The following is a 20,947-nucleotide window of genomic DNA, read 5'->3' on the forward strand; positions in this document are numbered from 1 at the left end:
AAGGTGTCATCACTCTAGGGCTGCATTCAGCATTAAAAGAAAAGGTGTGAATCCAGTCTATCGTACCAGGACTATTATTTTCCCCATACACCTATGTGAAAATATGAAGACCAGAAATCTTGCTATTTCTACTGGCAGGCCACGGTTGCCAATTCTTTCCCTGGCAGTGTCGCAATGCCTTTAACAGTTGCACGACCAGCAGAAATTCATTCAGTGAAGTTTATTTTCCTGGTTCTGGGACAGTTGCATGTGATGAATAGCTGTCTATCATGTAGCTGTTAAAGACACAGTAGCCCTGCTTACTCAAAAGGCGGCAGCCGCCAGGATGTTAGAATATTAGAATAGAATGACATTCTCCATTTCCTTTGGAACAGAGTGAGTGGAGACAAAAGCCACATCGTTTTTCCTACCTTCTTTATTTATTTACTATTTTGCAACTTCATAGGTGCACCACCATAACCAAAGAGTTTGATGTGAGATAATCGACGCAGCGGTTCACATACCTGCAGGTTAAATCCAGCCACCTGAGCAACAGGCCATTGTAGGACTGCATTTATTGACTGAGCATCTTTGACACAGAAGCGCTAGAAACACGGAATGCATATATTTTAACAAACACCCAGAATTTTAAACACGGCTTATTAAAAACAAACATGGAGGCTGAAGGCACCCCACTCCTACCCCACCCCAATAAATCACACACAGCCGCCAATGAAACCCTGGCAGGATGGGCATAGATGTTAAGGGAGACAGAACTGAGATTCTGGACAATTCTGCTATAACTCATTAGGAGGTGATGCCAAGCAAGTGCTCATTCTCAGCTTTGGTCCCCCACCAGCAAAACTCATACACTTTATGGCCGGTGTGGGGAATGTTACTGAACTACAGTTCCCATCAGCCCTGGCGGCCATGGCCAATGCCCAGGAATATGGGAGTTGTAGTTCAGCAATACATGGAGTGCCAAGTGTTCCACAAACACACCTTTCAGCAACCTGGCACCCTCCGGGTGTTGCTGAACTACAACTCCCATCTGGAGGGTGCCAGGATAGCATCAGCTGCCTTACAGCATTTCTGATTGAAGAACACAATATACATACATGAAGTTCAATGGCCACTTTTTTCTATTTACGGATTTATTCTAGGCAAAACCGAATTTTTCTTGTTGAACCTTGTCTCATTAGATAAGTGTTAAAGCATTCCCACTCCTTTTGGACTACATCAATGGGTTTAATTCCTTAATGATTCGTTCATTTTTGCGAGTTCCAAGTACTGTACTCGCTTAACTTTAATTCCCATTCTTCTCTAGTAGGGATCTGTTCACTTTTGCTTATACCAAGATGAGGACATGAATTGAAATATGGGGGGGAATTGTATTAGATAGATAGAATGAATCATGGTGAGATAGATGGAAGTCGAAAACAAATAGAATAACAAAAGAGATCTATTCCAAAAGGGAAAGTACTTTGTTTGAGAACTGATGGCATGTTTATATTTGCACAAAAACTCAATTAAAAAGAAGTTCAATGGCCATTTATATAAATGCTAATTAATAATTGCATCATTATTAGAGTTAGTATTACAGGGACAGCTCAAGGATAGCAAGTATTCTCAGGATTCTGATGCCACAGCACCCTCTGGTGGTGGCTAGCCTGAAGTGCTACAGAAGCTTTGTTTCTCAAAGTTTGGAGCGGGGCACAGTTTCCCTTCGCCGCTTATTAAAACTGTAGCAGCCTTCTCCAAGCTGATGCCCAGCTGTGGTGGCTGGGGCTGATGGGAGTCATAGTTCAAAACATCTGGAGGGCGCAAGGCTGGGGAAGATAGAATCAGAGGCTCCCTCCACCTAACATATATGCATTTTCCCAAATACTTCCTTCCCTTGCCCCAGACAATGAGCAGGTACCCTCGTTGCCTTGCAATTATGGAACTGCCCACTTAATATTGACATGATCTGGCACCTCACCTCTCCTATTGCCTGGCTAGCGAGAATCCTGGTATGTCTTCATTCCCTCCTTCAGGATATGTAAGGGGGAGGGGATTTTGATTTCGTTCACATTGAATGGAGAACCTGCTTAACTTTCTCTCTCCAAGACTCTGTGCGAACTGAAGCACACCCATCCCGAGAAATTCACACGCCTCCGAATTTTGCAATGCCACTCTACAGCCGAAGAAATGGATGTAAAATTGCAAATATGCAGGTAGCTGAAAATGTATGGATCAGTAAAAATTAACATACAGACATGCATTCTATTTGGGGACATGGCTTTGCAAAAATGAGTGTGTTAGGCAAAATTGCATATACGCATGCATATATTAGAAGAATTTGGCACTGAAATGCTGATTGATTTGCATGGAGACATTTTCTTCTTTTTTTTAAAAAAAAGTTACAGGTAGGTAGCCGTGTTGATCTGACGTAGTCAAAACAAAATAAAAAAATTCCTTCCAGTAGCACCTTAGAGATCAACTAAGTTTGTCATTGGTATGAGCTTTCATGTGCATGCACACTTCTTCAGATAAGAAGTGTGCATGCACACGAAAGCTCATACCAATGACAAACTTAGTTGGTCTCTAAGGTGCTACTGGAAGGAATTTTTTTATTTTGTTTCTTAAAAAAAGCTAACTGATATTGAACTGTGGAGAACTGAATTTAAGATTTGAAAAATTCGAAACAAAAATTCACAGATTTGCCCACCTCTGCTCAGGAAGGAAGTCTTCCTGGGCCTGGGAGATGATGACGACAAAAAACCGAGGTGGGGGTGGGAGTGGCATGACATGGCAAGAAGACTGAAGACAGCACCTCAAACTGCAACATTTTGTTGCAGACCAAAATGCATTTGGAAATACAGGCATTGAGCTACCTGGTATTTGCAGCAGCAGCATACGTAATTAATTTGCTGTTACCCATTTTTTCTTTTAATTATGCTGCTTTCTTCATAATTTGTGGGGGGGGGTATGCTCTCCTGGAACCCCAACTGGTCCCAGTTTTGGAATCATTGGTCTGAACCCACAACAGGTCAATAATGCACACATGCAAGGAAGAGCAGCTAAAATAAATGTTTAGGGGGGATTAAAGTAACAGCACACTTAGCAGACACAAAAATTTTAAAGGCAGGATTGGGGGAGGAAATGCAAGGACCAAAATGCAGGGAGCGACAAAAATATACACATAATAAAAAGGGGCTCTAGTAGTTTTACAGTTAAAGTCCCATTCAAGGTGGCACTGCTGGCACAAACACCAGTTCAAGAGTCTATTTCATTCCCATTTGTGCCCCTTAAGCTACCTTTCATTCATTCAAAACTTCCCTGAATGCTACTTGATCTTAAAGCAACACAGCAGCTGTTCTCCAGTCTCCAGTAACCTGTTCTCCTGGGTGTCCCTGTTGCTTTTAGCCAAGGAGGCAGGTACTGCCTCGTGAGAAAAGACCTGGAAGGCAGAAAGTCCTTTGTTGCAAAAATTAATACCTGGATTTGCAAGGGGTGGGGAAAGGAGGGAGGATATTTTTTGCAGAAAGTTTAGCAGTGCTTAAAAGAGGGGAGGGAGGATGAGAGCTCTGTTCTCTCTTCATAATTTTATGAACCTCTATTATTCATTTTCCACCACCACCCCCACCCGTTCTGAAAAACAACTGTGAATGCTTTGCAGCAATAAGTAGGGAAATGGCAGCTCTCTGGGTGTTGGACTGCAGCTCTTATCATTCCTGATCCTTTCAATGCGTGACAATTCAGATCAGAAGGGGAAGTTCCACTGAGGCTCTTAGAGCTTACTCCCAAGTAAGCAGGTTCAGGGTTGCAGCCAGACACGTTGATGCTCTTCGTAAAGTTTGAAATGTCACCCAGCACTGAGGTTCTGCTCTGACACCTTCCTCTCCTCCCCTGACCACGATATTTTAAGGCTTTTTTTATTGGTCTTTGTCATTCTACCAGATTAATTGATGCCATTTGTCATATAAGCTCCCTGCAAACAAATGAGAAGAAATGCTTAACAAATAGCCTAACCTCCGTGTAAGCTTTGTGCAAGCAGATAAAGAGAAGTGGTCAATAAAAGATGTTGTCTGGAGGTGCCCTTTCTCAGTGTCTGGCATGCAGAAATCAGCGTTTCGGGGGCATCTGCCAGTTAACATGCAACTGCAGTCAGCGTTTGATGGTTTCCAAGGGCTGACATGCAACGGCATTTAGTAACTATGTCCACTTAATTCATTTACATCCGCCTGAATAGGTAAACCGAACCAAAGAGTCAGATTTCAAAATGGGCCAGCATGTTTTGATTCTGAAACTGAAATGCCAAGTTTTCGATGCTTTCGTATAGGTTTTCTGCTGGGGCGTTCCTCTTTGGCTTTCTTTTCCTCCTTGAGTTTTTCCAGTAAGTATCTACAGCCTCATAAGCAGGCTCTGCGCTTGGCTTCCTGCCATTGCCTACCCACGATTCACAGCCAACAGACTCATAGCAGGGTTCGATAGCGGGAGACTGGAAGAATGAGGGCTGGTGCCCTGCCCTGCCATCTGATTCCTGATGGACAGGTGCCACCAGGGCATTTCCTAGGCTTTTCTCCCCTTGGGATGGTCTCTCTCCACTGTGCCCATCAGAGCCCTCAATTTTCTTCTTCTCCTTCTTCCTCTCCTTGCGCACCACTGAATACATTTCTTCTACCTACAAGAGAAGCGGACATTAGGGGAGCGTCAATAAAATGGTTTTGGGGGTCAGTTTCGTGCACCTTTGATCCTATGAAAGCCCTCAAAGCAGGACAGCTTTTCTCTTGCGATTCTGCACACACGGGATACCCCAGGGCACTGGGGAATTTGATAGATAAAATAATAATAATAATAATAATAATAATAATAATAATAATAATAATTCAAAAAGGCTGACAGATTTTCAAAATGACTTTCATTTTTTAAAAAAAACAAAATAAATTGCAAACTGGAAAAAGAGACATGGGGCGAATCTACACTGGTTGGTTATAACGTTAAAATGTGTTATAAAGATGTGGCATTGGAAGGCGCTGCAGAGCAGCAGTACACTGAGAATGGAAAATTGCATAGAGAGCTATATTATGGTTTTTTTATAGCCTTTAACAGGGATTTTACAGATCAGTGTAGATCCAGCCATTAATTGACAGATTCGCACTTCCCTCTTCCAACCCCAGTATAATTAAGAGCAAGGACCCCCCCCCCTCCATCTGTGGTGGCGGTTTACTTCAATTGCACAGAAATGGGAGGTCTCTTATATTGTACCTGCACTGCTTGAGAAGTGTGAAATGTCGTTGCTAGAGATCCCTGCTGCGATGCTTCAGAGGTCCCTGCCTCCATCCTCGCGTGCTGGTGGGCCTTCATCTTCTTCCCTTTCAGAACACAGGCGTACTCGGCTCCTGTTGCTCGGTCCTCTTGCCCCATAGCATCCTCCTCCTCCTCCTCCTCCTCCTTCGTGATAGGGCTCGGTTCCTCCGTCACTTCTTCTGACGCCGTCATGGATTCGTACAGCACATCCTCAACTCGATTTGGGAAGCTCAGGTTTGAGTAAGTCTGATCTGGAGACAGCGGGTCCTCTGGGGGGATCCGGGGCAGCCCCCTCTGAGGCAGGATGATGAAGCTGCAGCTGGATATCGTCCCATCGTCTTCGCTCAATGAGTAAGGGATGTTGCCACTGGTTGACCTCAGATCTAGAGGAGGAGCTAGATGCAAGTAGCATAAGAGGAGGAGACTCCAGAATCAGAATTCAAAATGACTTTAACAGATTGGAGAACTAAGCGCAAGTTGACAAAATGAATTTAAATAGGGACAAATGTCAGGTTCTGCGCTTAGGCAGGAAGAACCAGGTGCACAAAGAGAGGGTGGGGGACACCTGGCTTACTAGCAGTACATCTGAAAAGGATCTAAAGGGTCTTGATGGACCACAAACTTAACGCGAGTCAACAGGGTGATGCAGCAGCAAAAAAGATAATGCTATTCTAGGCTGCATCAAACCCTAAGCTGGGTTTCCCTTTCCCCAGCCACGCCCTGCTCCTGCAACCACAAAAGTGTTGAGTCCTTGCAAAGGAGATGCTTTAGGATTTGTATGTGCACAGTCAAAATTGTATGTGCCTAGTTCTGCCTGTTGATATCAGGCGGTTGTCTTCTCTGTACGCTTTCTGGTTGCCTGCTAAAAACACTCTTGTTTGGTCAAGCCTACCCAGGTGCTTAGAGTTTTAATGTGATGTGAGTTTTAATCTGTTTTTAGTCTATTGCTATTGCAACTTTTCAAATGTTTGGAATTTTTATTGTTCGTTTTTCTTAGGAATGTTTTTTATTTATTATTATTTTTAATGGCTTGAGGGTTGTTGATGTTTTTTTTAGCAATCAAGCAGTGCATACATTTTATGAAACAGATAAATGAATAGCCAAAATAAGCTTGGGAAATGACTCATATATTATTTGCAATTTGCAGCGGCCTGGGCAAATGCTCCTTTGCCTCCAGCCTTTGATGCCTCTCAACTTGGAATCCGGAGATTTGAACTGGATGCCAGAGTCTTTGGGAAACATGCGACGACTTACTTTTTGCCTTGAAATTTGCCCTGTACAGCTGGTGCGAGTTGACGACCGTCAAGAGCTCCGCCTGCAAAACAAGAAGTTGTGTCTGGGTGGTGGGCACAGTGGCTTAGGAAGGGGGGTGCGGGTCGCCCCGGGTGTCATCGCTGAGGGGGGGTGACAAAATGCCAAATTTATGTGTTTCTGAAAAAATAACTCCCGCACCCACAACACCCACCCTCCTATGCCACCACAGGAGCACCCTCCCCCCAAGGGATTTCCAGAAACCAGGAATATTGCTGCCTCCAACTTTGCAGGCAGAGCACAGCCTTTATGGCTAGTAGCCTTTGACAGCCCTCTCCTCCATGAATCTGCATAATCCAGAGACACAGCTAGGTGAGACAGGGGGCACTGGGCGTCACACCACGGGGCCTGTAGCGTGCCTGAGCCACACGTCTCTTCTGAGAGGGAGGTGGCGGGCAGACTTCCTGCAAACTCCATGCTGCTTTTTCGAGCAGCACAGAGTTTGCGTCTGCCCACTGCCTCAGCCGCCCTGCAGCTGAGGGGGAGGCTGCGGCGAGGCTACCTTGGCTTGTCCTGCCCCCATGGGCAGTTGGCCCCGCCCCTCTGGACAGCTTGCTCCGCCCCCAGCTGCAGGGCGCACACGCTGCCACGGGCACCTGTGCGGCTAGCTAGGCCGCTGGGTGGGCAGCTGTCTGCATCCCTGGAATTGCCGCAAATGCTGCGCACACACCCAATCAAGTAAATAAATAAAAATACTTAACTAAAAGTAGAAGTAATCAGAATGTTTTAAATCAAAATGCTTGCTGAGGTCACTTGGATGATGTTGTGGCGCATTCTAGCGACGCAACTGGCAACCCAACTGAGCAGTAGCATGGCTTCTGCAAACCAACCCATCACATCGGAGGTAGCTTGGTCCTGGCCCCCACCCCACTCCCAAATCCTGGCTACGCCCATGTGCGCAAAGAATGTACTTGTTATTGGGAAACCAAATGTAGAAAGGAAAGAGGTCCACTCACTGCTTCCTCCAGCATCACACCATCTTGTGGAATTGCCCTGTTCTTCTCTTTCCTGAATGGCAGAAAGAGAGTTGGAACGAATCATTCATATCACGGGGCAGTTTAGCAACACCCTGGTCAGCTGGTGGGAGTACAGAAGGTCCACGTATTTTTGCTGGACTGGATAGCCATCTGATCAGGAGGCCCATTGCACACAATGTAGGAATCAGGCCTTTTCTGTGGTGGCACCTATTCTTTCGAACTCTCTCCATTTAAACACCACACAGATGCTCTCTCCATCCCCCTTTTGTTACCTGCTAAGAAAACCTTCCTTTTTTTTGGCTAGCCTTACAAACTTCTGTCATTTTCATGCCTCCCCATTACACCTCCCCCCTCCCAAAATAGCATCTTTTTTCTGAACTCGGAATCTTCAAATGCTTTAGTGCAGGAGTGGGGAACCCAACCCGGAGAGCCACATTCTCTTTTGGGCAACTTTCTGAGGGCCACATGCCAATAGGGGCTGGGGCAGAGGTAATTGCGTGAAACAGAAGCAATGGACGTGAATCTTGGCTTTCTATAGCAGGCTTGTTTCTAAGCACACTCCTCTCCAAGCAAACAATATTGAGATTCTTAATTTTGCACATGTGAAAACTTCTGGATGAACAAGATGCTTGTATTGAAATGAAAATTCTCCAGTCCAAAAATATGGTTCAAAAAGCTTCACTTACAGAACTGAACTTAAAAACAAATAAAATTCTATTCACTCAATTGCATATTTCGCATACTGCTCCCAGCATAAGGCATCTAAACTTAGCTTACATATTGTCACATATAAAACAGCTTTATTTGCAAAAGCAGCTAAAAGAATTCGTGCAAGTCGTAAAAGACAACGCTGTAGATTATGCAACATTGGTGCAAAAGAATTCGTGCAAGTCGTGCAAGTCGTAAAAGACAATGCTGTAGATTATGCAGAGGACTCAGTTAATTTGATTTATTGTAAATGGTTGCTTATTTCTGGATTTTTCTTAATAGGTTTTATTGGATTTGCTGCTTTTGTACTGTAACTGGATTGGTAATGGCTTTTGTTGTTGTTTAGTCGTTTAGTCGTGTCCGACTCTTCGTGACCCCATGGACCATAGCACGCCAGGCACTCCTGTCTTGCACTGCCTCCCGCAGTTTGGTCAAACTCATGTTCGTAGCTTCGAGAACACTGTCCAACCATCTTGTCCTCTGACGTCCCCTTCTCCTAGTGCCCTCAATTTGGCTTTTAGTCAAATACAATAAATGATTTATTGATTGATTGATTGAACTTAGTTTACAAATAACTTGCATTCTGAGCTAAAAACCCTTCTCCGCTGCAGCCTCTTTTAACTTTTTGCTGGAGACAGAGACAAACACATCCATTCTCTTCAGCGCCTTAGAACAAAAAGGAACCACACCCAACATGAATGCCTGCAGATTAGCACATGCATAGACTTGAAATGCTCTATCTTTCCTGCGGCTATGAGCTGTTGATCATCCTGTGACTAAGCCACAGAAATACAGCCCCACAAATGCTTAAGGTAAGCTTTTCTCTAACTTCTTGAAAATCAATGTTAACTGGAAATAAACTTGTAATACAAGCAGCATGTAATAGGGGAAGAAACGGAAACATCTGAGAGAGTGGGAAGCCAGTTGGGGGGGGGGATTGTATTGAATTTGTTTTAATTTGGCACTGATGTGTTAGAAATGTGGGAAATGAATAAAAAATTCATTAGCATGAAATTTCCAGACATGCTTCACACCATATAGTACAGACACATTATATACCTTCCATTTCAATGCACACTAAACCAGGGGGGACAACTTGAATAAAATAGGGGGGAGGGAGTAAGCCCTACTCTGCATAACTGATCACTCACTGCTCACTCACCACCTTAGAACAAATCTACACCACCAGGTGCCATAGAAAAGCAATAGATATATCAAGAGATCCAACGCACCCTGGTCACCATTTCTTTCAGCTCCTCCCATCGGGACGGAGATATAGATATGCAGGCAAGAACGAGCCGTCTCAGGAACAGTTTCTTCTCTAGAGCGATTTTGGCCTTAAATGGAAAGCCTGGACTTTGAAGTCATCTTATTTTACTTGTTATTTTGTATTATATTTACTGTTTTTAAAATTTTGGATTATGCGGAATGCTTTATCGGAGTGGATGTAGCAACCGAGTAATTTCGTTGTTCCCGCAAGGGGACAATGACCATAAAGATATCTTATCTCTTATCTGATCACATGATGCTATGAATGGACACCATTTTTGGCAATGCCCATCAAACTTTGGGAGGGCCAGACCCCTTGGCTGCTATGAGTTGGCTCCTAAGCACTAAACATTTGTACTCAACAACCCAGAGACATTCTCCATGCTCAAGGCCACATTCCAAGCAAAAGCAGGCAAAAAACCCTCGGAATGCAAAGGGGTGTGGCCTGGGCAGAGGGGGTGTGGCCTGGGCAGTGTCCCAAGGGCCATGCGGAGAGGTTTCGAGGGCCACATTCAGACCCTGAGCCTGCAGTTCCCCACCACCTTTGTGCTTCTTTGTCATAAGGAAGACACCCAATTCCCAGGATTGTTTCGCTAGCTCTTCGCAGCAGCTTTTTCAGCTAAAATGCTTCAGTAGCTTTAGAAAGACTCAGCGGGGAAATCGGGGGCGGGGGGGGGGTGTCCTCCTCAAACCAAGCTGCTGCTTCCTGCCCAAACTGCCCTGATTTCTGTTGCTGGCTGCTCGGTTCCTTCCTGCCACGAGTTCCGTCTAGCAAAGGGGCTCCTTGCCTCCGAATAAGTTCATTTTCCTTTCTCGCTCCTCTCCTTTAGCAACTAGTTGTAGTAACTGTTCAACATACCAAGCAGTCCAGACCTTGAAGGACGAACCGTTTAAAAATTCACCGGATAAGAGCTGCCTCTGCCAGTAGTTGGAGTGTTGTAATCCTATCACGGGAGCCTGCAGAGAGGGCTTTGCACGGGCGTTTCGGGGGGACGGGGGGGACCCTTTTTGGCCCAGCTGTGAACCCAACTGGTCCAACGTGATTCCATCGATTGGATTACTGCAATGCATTCTGCGTGGAGCTCCCCTTGGTGCTGCAGCTCAGAGGCGGTTCTCGGGGGGCACGACTGGTGGAAAGACATTATGCACCTCGCTGCGTGGGATGCCGCAGCAGTGTTTTAGAATAGAGCGCACAAAAGGCAGGGGGCCAAATTTTAGCATCAAAGTCTGATAGTTCGAAGTCAGCTGTGCTGAGGCACATCTGCTGCCAGGAGTGAAACCCTACATTGGCTGACTGTTTGCTAATAGGCCAAGTTCAAGGGGTTACGATTGGTATCTAAAGCCCTTGATCCCTTATCTCCCAGAGTGAGCTGTACTGCCCCCTGTTGGTGGGGGGTGATCTAGCAGGGGCTGGCAGAGGGACGCTGGAGGTGTAAATGACTATCAAACTTTGAAAGGCAGGCATCACTGGGTCAAGTCCATCTGTTTTGTTGAACTAATTAAACTAAATTGTTTAATTATCCACTTCAATTGGCGGAACTGGCACTGTTCAAGGGGTTGCATATTCCGCCCGTGCAAGAAACCAATCTCTTTGTGTGGCAACACCTGGACTTGGGAACTCCCTGCCTCATGACATCAGGCAGGTGTCTTCACTGTACACTTTTCGGTGTTTGCTAAAAACCAATTTTGTAGCCTACCTAGACATGCAGAATGCTGACATGTGCCTTAATCTAATGTTTAGCTTATCAGTAGTTTTAGTTATTTTTGAAGGCTTTAAGTTTTTTTTTAAAAAAAAATGTTTTTATTAAGACTTTCTTGGCTAACAATAGGGCATACAGAGTCTCTGTTTATTAAATTGTTGTTTTAAACTCTCTTTTATTAACGATTATTTTTGTAAACTGCTTTGAGGTTTTAGATTCAGGTAGGTAGCAGTGTTGGTCTGACGCAGTTGAAATATAAACAAACAAACAAACAAACAAAAAACTGGTCAGTGGAACCTTAGAGACCAACTAAGTTTGTTACGAAAGCTTATACCAAGAACAAACTTAGTTGGTCTTTAAGGTGCCACTGGACAATTTTTTTATATGCTTTGAGGTTTGTTTGTTTTCCAATCAAGAGGCATGTAAATTGTATGAATGAAATGAATGGGGTGTTGCAGAACCTGCCCCTCCCCCAGGAGAAGGCTTGCCAATTAAGGGTGAGAGGAGATCGGATGCTTACCTCCTGCAAAGTGTGCAGAGGGCCAACAGACAGGCGGTTATGCCAACCAGAGAGACAACAAGGAACGAAGGGAAGAAGCCGCCAGCCCCCACTTCCTCCAGGGGTGGAGCCATCAGTGGATTCCCCTGCGAGATGCACTTGGCATAGGATGCTGTGGAGGAGAGGAAGCACAAAGGACCATCAGACTCCCCGGATTGCAGTTGGCCCCATTCAGTTCAGTTTTTATTACAGCAAAAGCCAGCAATACAGAATAACATAATTCCAAACGAAAAAAAAATCAGCAATAACATCACCAGAAATAAAACAATTACACAAAAGGGATTTGCAATGTGTCATTCAATAGAAGGGATTTGCGTTTCTTGATAGCTAAAGTGCAGAATTTAGCCACGTCATATGACACTGGGCTTGAGGAATCTTCCAGAAGGAATTTTCGTAAGAGTTCGGGGGGGGGGGGGAATTCCAAATAATACTGCAAGGGTGTAAATTTTGATAAAAGGAGTAAAATAAGTTGAGCTCGTTCTTCACTATGAAATTCGCAAAATAAAAGAATGTGAGTCACAGATTCTACCTTGTTAGACATGCAAGGGCAAAGGCGCTCATGACTTGGTACCCGCATAAATTTGCCGTACAGGCCCATCTATAAGCTTCGTTAGTGATGTTAGATAAGTAAGGGGCAGCTGTAAAATTAGGCCACGATTTTAGACATCTATAATTCTCCGGGAGTAAGGCATCTTCTTGTTGTAATTCGATATCGTGAAGTCTCTGAGTAATAATTATTTTTGCCTTGGGTTGGCCCCATTCATTCATTCATTCATTCATTCATTCATTCATTCATTCAGCCTTATACAGGACCAGACCATTGCTCCATCTGGCTCAGTGCTGTCTGCAGTGAATGGCAGTGGCTCTCCAGGGTTTCAGGCAGGGGGTCGTAGAATCATAGTATTTTAGGGTCGGGAGGGACCCAAGGGTCATCTAGTCCAAACCCCTGCAATGCAGGGCTCTTTTGCCCAACGTGAGCCTAACTGAGCTAGTATCCAGGTCCATCCTAGCCCAAACTGGAGATGGTGGGGATTGAACCAGGGACCTTCTGAATGCGAAGCAGATGCCCTACCACTGAGCGGCGGCCCTTCCCGGTAGGACTTGTACCCTGCCCACCAAACACATAGGGTGGCATTCAAATTCTGCATCTCATCGGTGCAAGGGTTTGCCGTTGCCCAGAGAGAATGCCCCCTCCCTTCCCATGCAGCCCAGATAGACAAACGCACCAATGATGGAGCAATAAAATGTAGCGCCTAAACTATACTCGAGAACTTCCAGAAGTGCAGGCTGGATTTCGAAGGGGCAGAGGAACCAGAGACCAAATAGCAAACATGCGCTGGATTATGGAGAAAGCTAGAGAGTTCCAGAAAAAACGTCTACTTCTGCTTCATTGACTATGCAAAAGCCTTTGACTGTGTCGACCACAGCAAACTATGGCAAGTTCTTAAAGAAATGGGAGTGCCTGAACACCTCATTTGTCTCCTGAGAAATCTCTATGTGGGACAAGAAGCTACAGTTAGAACTGGATATGGAACAACTGATTGGTTCAAAATTGGGAAAGGAGTACGACAAGGTTGTATATTGTCTCCCTGCTTATTTAACTTCTATGCAGAATTCATCAGGCGAAAGGCTGGACTAGATGAATCCCAAGCCGGAATTAAGATTGCCGGAAGAAATATCAACAACCTCAGGTATGCAGATGACACAACCTTGATGGCAGAAAGTGAGAAGGAATTAAAGAAGGACAGATCACTGGAAGGACAGATCCTGAAGCTGGGGCTCCAATACTTTGGCCACCTCATGAGAAGAGAAGAATCCTTGGAAAAGACCCTGATGTTGGGAAAGATTGAGGGCACTAGGAGAAGGGGACGACAGAGGATGAGATGGTTGGACAGTGTTCTCGAAGCTATGAACATGAGTTTGACCAAACTGCGGGAGGCACTGCAAGACAGGAGTGCCTGGCGTGCTATGGTCCATGGGGTCACGAAGAGTCGGACACGACTAAACAACTAAACAACAACAACAACAAACTATACTCAAAAGTCAGGTTTAAGAGGCAACGTGAGAGAAGCACGCCGTTAAACTGCGGAACTCCCTCCCACAGGAGGCAGGGATGGCCACCAGACTACAAGGCTTTAAAAGAGGGCAAATTCATCGAGAAGAGGGTCTCAGTGGTTGGAGACTGAATACCAGTCGCTGGAAACCACAGGAGGGGAGAGAGCACTCTTGTGCTTGAATCCTCCTTGCAAGTTTCCCCACAGGCACCTCGTTGGTCTCTGGGAAAATAGGATGCTGGACTAGAGATGGGCCATTGGCCTGATCCAGCAAATCTCTTCTTATTTTGTTTTCGTGTTTTACCCCCATAAAGATGGCCCTCGCAATCGACTCGTGGAACCCACAGGCAAAATGGATTTTAAGCAAGCTGGTTGAGCGGTGGATCCTCAGCACAACAGTGGAAGCTGAAAGGCTCCTCCTTGCAGGCTTTTAACGGAGCATGCAAAATATCACGGGCCCCAGACACAGCTTTGCGGGTTGCACTCTGCTTGGCCGTGGGTTTCCTGTGCCTCTGAGCCACAGGGCCTGCAAACCCGAGGGAGCTTTCGCTGCATCGACAAACTGCCAGCCACCACTGAGCTGTGGTCTCTGCTGCTCCCCGTGTTGCAAACAAGGACGACCTGCTATGTGCATGTGCTCAAAGGTCAAACAGCACACAGGAAGCCGAGTGCGGCATTCGCCACCAGGCTCCCCCTAACATGACTCTCTTTGTTTCCAGTACCATAAGGACAGAGGCGGATTTAGGGCATCGCGGGGGCCTAGGACACACCTTCCCGCTTCCGTCCCAAAGTCTAGTTAAGTGCTGGGCTATACAGCTGCAAACAAAATGTTCTAAATGTGTTTTAAGTGCAATATACAATGTGACACTAGATGGCGATGGAGAGCCTTATGGAAAATTCAATGTATTTTTTTTATTAAAAAAAGCTAAATAAGAAGCATTTTCAAAACAGTTTTTATATGTGTGCAGATCCCGCCCTAGAGTCCTCCTGCCACCTTCCCAAAGCCTAGTTATCATGTTCCCTGCTTTGCAAAGGAGGGTGCTAGATCCCTGCCAGAGCCTTGTGCCTCCTCCTTAAATCCCGGGGCCTCCCTTACCAAGTTTTGGGAAGGGGGCACAAGGACCAGGAGAGGTACCTAATATTGGCCTTGCACAGGGCGCCATATTGCCAAGCTCTGCCCGATAAGAACAATGAGAGGAGCCTGCTGGATCAGGCCAATGGCCCACCTGGCCCAGCATCCTGTTCTCACAGAGGCCAACCAGACGACTGTAGGAAACTCGCAAGCAGGATTCGAACCCAGGAGCACTCTCGCCCCTCCTGCGATTTCCAGAAAGCGGTATTCAGAAGCATTGCTGCCTCCAAATGTGGAAGCAGAGCAGAGCCATCATGCCAGGGAGCCATTGAGAGCCCCCTCTTCCTCCATGCCCTCTCCTTTCTTATCTTGATTGGCAGCCGTTGCTGCCTAGTGGGAGGGAGTTCCACAGTTTCACTATGCGCTGCACGAAGGACTTTCTTTTATCTGTCCTGAATCTTACAACATTCAGCTTCATTGAACGTCCACAAGTTCCAGTGAGATTATGCCAGTTATAACCTCATAAATTTCTACCTTCTTTTTTCTCCTACTCCTACAGACCATCCAAGTGTCCCCATTTTCCAGGGACGGTTCCGGATTCACAGGTTTTTTATTTGATCCCTGAATGCCCCCCCTTTTCCTTAGGGGCGTCCCTATTTTCATTGGAGAAATGTTGGAGGGGATGGAGTTATCAGACTCCGAAGCCATCTGAAGGCAGCCCTCTTATAGGGAAGTTTTAAAATGTTTAATTATGGTTTTACTAGTGGTTTTCAGCCCGTTCAATAACGGGCGCTAGAATCCTGGGGTTCGGAGAAGCGCTTGCGCAGCGCGTCTCCGAACCCTGGGACCTGTCCTTGCTGTCGGTGGCAGGGGGACAGGAACGGAGGAGGAGAAAGCGCTGCTTTCTCCTCCTCCGTTCCTCTCCCGCAGACGCCGACAGGAAGCAGACATCCCAGGGTTCAGAGAAGCGCTTGCGCAGCGCTTCTCCGAACCCTGGGACCTGTCCTTGCTGTCGACGGCAGGGGGACAGGAACTTTCTCCTCCTCCGTTTCTCTCCCGCAGCCGCCGACAGGAAGCAGACATCCCAGGGTTCGGAGAAGCGCTTGCGCAGCGCTTCTCCGAACCCTGGGACCTGTCCTTGCTGTCGGCGGCAGGGGGACAGGAACGGAGGAGGAGAAAGCAGCGCTTTCTCCTCCTTCCTTCCTCTCCCCCAGCCGCCGACAGGAAGCAGACATCCGCCGCCGACAGGAAGCTTGCGCAGCGCTTCTCCGAACCCTGGGACCTGTCCTTGCTGTCGGCGGCAGGGGGACAGGAACGGAGCGCTGCTTTCTCCTCCTTCCTTCCTCTCCCCCAGCCGCCGACAGGAAGGACGCGCGCTCTCCCCCCGCCTCCTCCAACCGCCGCTCCTCACGGCCAGGGAAGGTTGTGAGGCGGCCTTCGCCGGCCTCCACCCTCGCTTCCCTGACGTGCCCTGCAGTGAGGCGGTGTCCGGCGGGAGCGGCGGTTGGAGGAGGCAGAGTGGGGGGAGAGTGCGCGCGCGCAGTCTCTGCTGTCCAATCCCTGTATCCCTGGGGCACATGCGCAGTGACCCAGGGACACACGGGACAACTGGACGCAGGGACAACTTGGACATTACTATATAGGATATACATTGGAAGCTCCCCAGAGTGTCTGGGGCAACCCAGTAAGATAGGAAGGGTATAAATATATTATAATAATAGGACATCCCTATTTTCATTGGAGAAATGTTGGAGAGTATGGTCCTAGCAATGACGATAGTGTAAACCCATAAGCCCTGTTGGAAGGTCCACCTGTATCAGTTTTCAGACTGGCAGCCATGTGTCCATCTGTGGAGTCTTCCAGGGGCCATATGTCAACGGTGGGCGGGGGCCAGAAGCAAATGTGGCTGAAAACGATGCAAATTATACCTTCGTGTGGGAAGCTACTTTCTATGCACACACTTGCAGGGTCACCTACCTCTGTTCTTCCATCCAGGCAACCTAGAGAGACTTCGAGGGCACATTCCAGCCAGGCAAAAACACCCCAGGTGGTTATGAGTTAGGGCTGGTGAAAAGGTGCTGTTTGACTTCGTCCCTTGAGGCGCACTCCCTTGTGTCTCAAAACAGGCGGGTGCCAACTCTGAGCAGAACTAACATTGGCTACAACCCCCAGCTTCCAAGCCTTTCCCACTTTCGGCGTGTTAAGCAGGGCTAAAAAAGCTCAGTGCCTACCGGTAAGCACTTGCTTTGCTTTGCAGAATGGCTGAGTTTCAGCCCTGGTTTCTTCTGCTAGAGATTTGTGAGGCCTTCCTCGTCCTGGGACCTTAGGAGAGCCTGTGCCAGACACCAGGCGGGCAAATAGCCTGGCCTGCTAAATGAAGATAGAAAACTACCTTGTACAGAGTCAGGTCATCGGTTTGCCTACCTCAATATTGTCTACACTGACTGGCAGTGATGCTCCAAGGTATCAGAAACAGGATCTTTTAGGCCCCCCCCTTACATACAATGTTGTAACTCGGAGGTTTTTAACCTTTTTGAGTCCACGGCTCCCTTGACCAACTACATTCTTTCTGCGGCTCCCCTGTGGGGCCTCAGGAGCCCAGTTATTCCCCCCTTGCCTGCAGATCTGGCAGTCCCTCACCCTTTTTGGACACCCTCCCCTTGTGGAGTGTTCCCTCAGCCTCCTCCCCTCTCCTTGGGAGTCCTCCAGGCAGCTGCCCCTGGCCTCTGAGCCGCCCTCCCCAGCCCCAAAGAGGGTGCCACCTCAAACATGGGCGTACCCAGGATCAAAACTAGGGGGGGGGCAAGGGGAGGGGCCAAGGCACGGAAGGGGAGGGGCCACAAAGTGGGCGGGAACAGCGAACTCGCGCTCCGCCGGGCTGTGCCCCTCCCTAGCAGCAGGGCTGGTGGGCGGAGGCGGAGCCCAGCCCAGCGGAGCGCGAGTTCGGCGTTCCCGCCCACCGCGCCGCGCTCCCTGGTTCCCCGCCGCGCTTGGCCTTGCCTGAGGGCGCGACGGGGAGCTGGAGGGAGGGCGCAGCGCGGCGGGCGGGAACGGCGAACTCGCGCTCCGCCGGGCTGTGCCCCTCCCTAGCAGCAGGGCTGGTGGGCGGAGGCGGAGCCCAGCCCAGCGGAGCGCGAGTTCGGCGTTCCCGCCCACCGCGCCGCGCTCCCTGGTTCCCCGCCGCGCTTGGCCTTGCCTGAGGGCGCGCCGGGGAGCTGGAGGGAGGGTGCGGCGCGGTGGGAATGGCGAACTCGCGCTCCGCCGGGCTGTGCTCCGCCTCTGCCCACCAGCCCTGCTTCTAGAGTAGGGCAGCTGCCCTAACTTGCCGCATGGTGGGTACGCCCTTGACCTCAAACCCCTGGGAAGAGGTTGCCCCCAGCTTTAGTAGCCCGACGGAGACTGGCTCCCCTTGGGAGGCAGCAGGGGGCCACAGAGCCAGTATGGCAGAAAGGCTCCCTTTCAGCGCTGGGCACTCAGCTCCCAGGCAGGCCTTGCACACAGCAAGCACAAGAAAGGCCAGCGCATCGCCTGCCTGCCTTCCCACTTGTCTGTCCATTCGCAACAGCAAGGGCTGGCGGACTAGACGGCTGGCCTCCCTCACCCGCTTGCCTGCTTACTCTGAGGCTGCCTCGGCTCCTGGCAACCAGCACCCGCTGGCCAGCCCCAAAGGCACTATTAGCCTGGGGAGCTTGCAGCCAGGGCTTCTGCAACAAACAGCTGTGCAAGCCTTTGGGAGGCAGAGACGCGAGAGGGCATCAGAGGAGGGAGGGAAGGAAAGAAAGAGGGACAGAGGCCCGTGTTGCCCACAGCACCCCTGACCTTCATTCAAGGCACCCCAGGGTGCCACGGCACACGGGTTGAAAACCACTGCCCTAACTAACCTGAGCCCTGTTACCGAAAATAAACCCACTCAGTCTTGCCACAGCCTGATGGTTATCAGCTTGCGGTGACACAGAGGCGGGATTTTTCATTGCTTCCCCCAGCGTTACAAAATGCAGTCCCTGCTCCATCGGTTTGGGCGTTTTGATGGTTTTGAAGACTTACCTGCTTACGGAAATTCCCTTGCTCTCTCAACCAGAGTCTCCTGTTTTAATTGCTGCGTTTTAAAGGGATTGTCTTATTGTATGTTCTAATTGCAGATGCTTCTATTTAATGTTTGTGTAACTGGTTTTTACACTTTGAAAACCACTGGGAAGCCTTTTTTTATTTTCTTGACCTTGCTTTTTTTTTAGCAGCTCTGAAAATACTTTTGTAAAAGGAAAGGAAGATGGTGAAGTCAAATGAATTTTAAAAATGCAGTTAAGAGGGTTAGCATCACAGGATGTTGGATGCCCCAAAACTGGAGCCTGAAGCAGCCCAGGGTCCCAACACAAGCCTCCCATCGACTCATCTCCTCCTAACAAAACGAAGTCACAGTCGCTGCCCCTTGTGAAGATGCTGGGGCTGGACTAGAGGACTCTTTGAATCCCTTCTAACTCTACAATTCTAACATTAAAACAGACTGGATAATCCAACCTCAAGATCAAGAAACATTGATTGGAATTGTGTGATAGCTCAGTCAGTAGAGCACGAGGCTCTTAATCGCAAGGCTGTGGGTTCGAGCCCAGCATTGGGGGAAAGATTCCTGCACTGCACGGGGTTGGGCTAGATGAGCCTTGGGGTCCCTTCCAACTATAATTCTATAGTTCTATGATAGTCCCCCCCCCTCTTATAAAAAAAGCTAATGGGGCATATGTGATTCTTCCCCTCATTTCGGTCTCACAGCAGGATTTAAAGCTTCGGAGATCATAAATTTAGGGCGCTTCTCTCGCTCTAAAGCAGCTCTCGCCAACCTGGTGCCCTCCAGATGTTTTCAGACTGCAACGCCCGTCATCCTGTCATAGGGTTGTCATGGCTCGGACTGGTGAGCACTGAAAGCCCACAACATCTGGGGGTTGTTGGAGGATGCTCTAACATTGCCGCCAATTTGGAAATAGATGTATTTATGGCATTTATAAAATAAAAAAATTCCTTCAGTAGCACCTTAAAGACCAACTAAGTTTTTATTTTGGTATGAGCTTTCGTGTGCATGCACACTTCTTCAGATACCAATGGCATTTATATCTCACTCCCCACAAGGAACTTAAGATGGCTACATAGCTCCTGCCCTCCTCATTTGGTCCCAACAACCCTGTGAGGTAGGCTAGGCTGAGAGGCAAGGACTGACCGCCCCAAAGCTCACCTACTGAGCTTCATGGCTGAGTGGGGATTTGAACCCTGGCCTCCCAGGTCCTACATACACCCCACTGGCTCTCCTGAAATGGCTGAGCTCTTCCCTCCCTCCGCTGCCAAGTCCTGCTTACAAAACAGAGCCACCTCTGAAAATGAACATGCTAAAGGCATTGCCTGGTCCCTAACTGGACAGAGGCTTGGGGCAATTGCAGCAGCATTTTAGGCACTTCCCACAAGTCCAGCACATTTCCTTGGAAATAAATCCCCTGGGATGCTCATCCCAAGCCGAGCATGCCTAGAATCGCAGCCTTAAGACAACTTTTAGAGGCGTGGAGAACCGCCACAGTTCAGGAGGTTACTCGTGAAGGTTACTTACTTTAGCAGTGCAGGAGGTAGGAGGAACAGAGCCGGGCATAGAGCATCTCTGTAAATCTTCCCCAGCAATCGGAATCCCTTGATCGTTCGGCTTGGCCTCCCCGTCTTCTAGAATAAAAGGTCAGGTCCCAGCTTTCTGGGTGGCTGCAGGCAGCTCTATCGCACAGCTGACTTTCCCAGGGTGGGTGGCTGCCTCTGAGCAGAGGCCACATGCACCCTGTGGCAGAGCGTGCTTCCTGCCAGCATCGCCCAACTGCACGCTGCTTTTCAAAACCAAAAAAATGAAAAGCAAAAGTACCAGGGGCAGGTAGATGCGACCAGAAGTGTGCTACGCTCCCCCCCCCCCTTGTGGAACATCTCAGCAGGGCCTCATCCCCTTGGAGGGTAGGTTTATCAACGGCCAAGGTAGCTGAATGGAGCTTCCAGTTGCAGGAGCTGTG

The 20,947-nt window shown here is 48.2% G+C and overlaps 1 protein-coding gene across 1 annotated transcript; it reads right to left on the minus strand.

Annotated features, from left to right (window-relative positions):
• Positions 1–397: 397 nt before the first annotated feature.
• On the minus strand, positions 398–20,685 carry LOC118088993 (uncharacterized). The gene is made up of 6 exons (XM_035123286.3): positions 20,509–20,685; positions 11,757–11,907; positions 7,539–7,590; positions 6,526–6,586; positions 5,230–5,666; positions 398–4,645 (listed from the first exon to the last, which is right to left on the minus strand). The coding sequence occupies exons 2-6, from the start codon at positions 11,867–11,869 to the stop codon at positions 4,232–4,234; spliced, it is 1,077 nt and encodes a 358-aa protein (XP_034979177.3). The 5' UTR covers positions 11,870–11,907; positions 20,509–20,685; the 3' UTR covers positions 398–4,231.
• Positions 20,686–20,947: the final 262 nt, after the last annotated feature.

This window comes from Zootoca vivipara, chromosome 7 (assembly GCF_965207765.1).
Source record: "Zootoca vivipara chromosome 7, rZooViv2.hap1.1, whole genome shotgun sequence".
NCBI classification, from domain to species: domain Eukaryota; kingdom Metazoa; phylum Chordata; class Lepidosauria; order Squamata; family Lacertidae; genus Zootoca; species Zootoca vivipara.

What these genes read in the sequence shown, in the direction of transcription:
- LOC118088993 (XM_035123286.3), bottom strand. Translation starts at nt 11,869, where the DNA reads ATGGCTCCACCCCTGGAGGAAGTGGGGGCTGGCGGCTTCTTCCCTTCG. An exon ending in CTCTGCACACTTTGCAGGAG is followed by an intron (nt 7,591 to 11,756) that starts GTAAGCATCCGA and finishes TCTGCCATTCAG; the next exon opens with GAAAGAGAAGAACAGGGCAA. An exon ending in ACACTTCTCAAGCAGTGCAG is followed by an intron (nt 4,646 to 5,229) that starts GTACAATATAAG and finishes CTTCTCTTGTAG; the next exon opens with GTAGAAGAAATGTATTCAGT.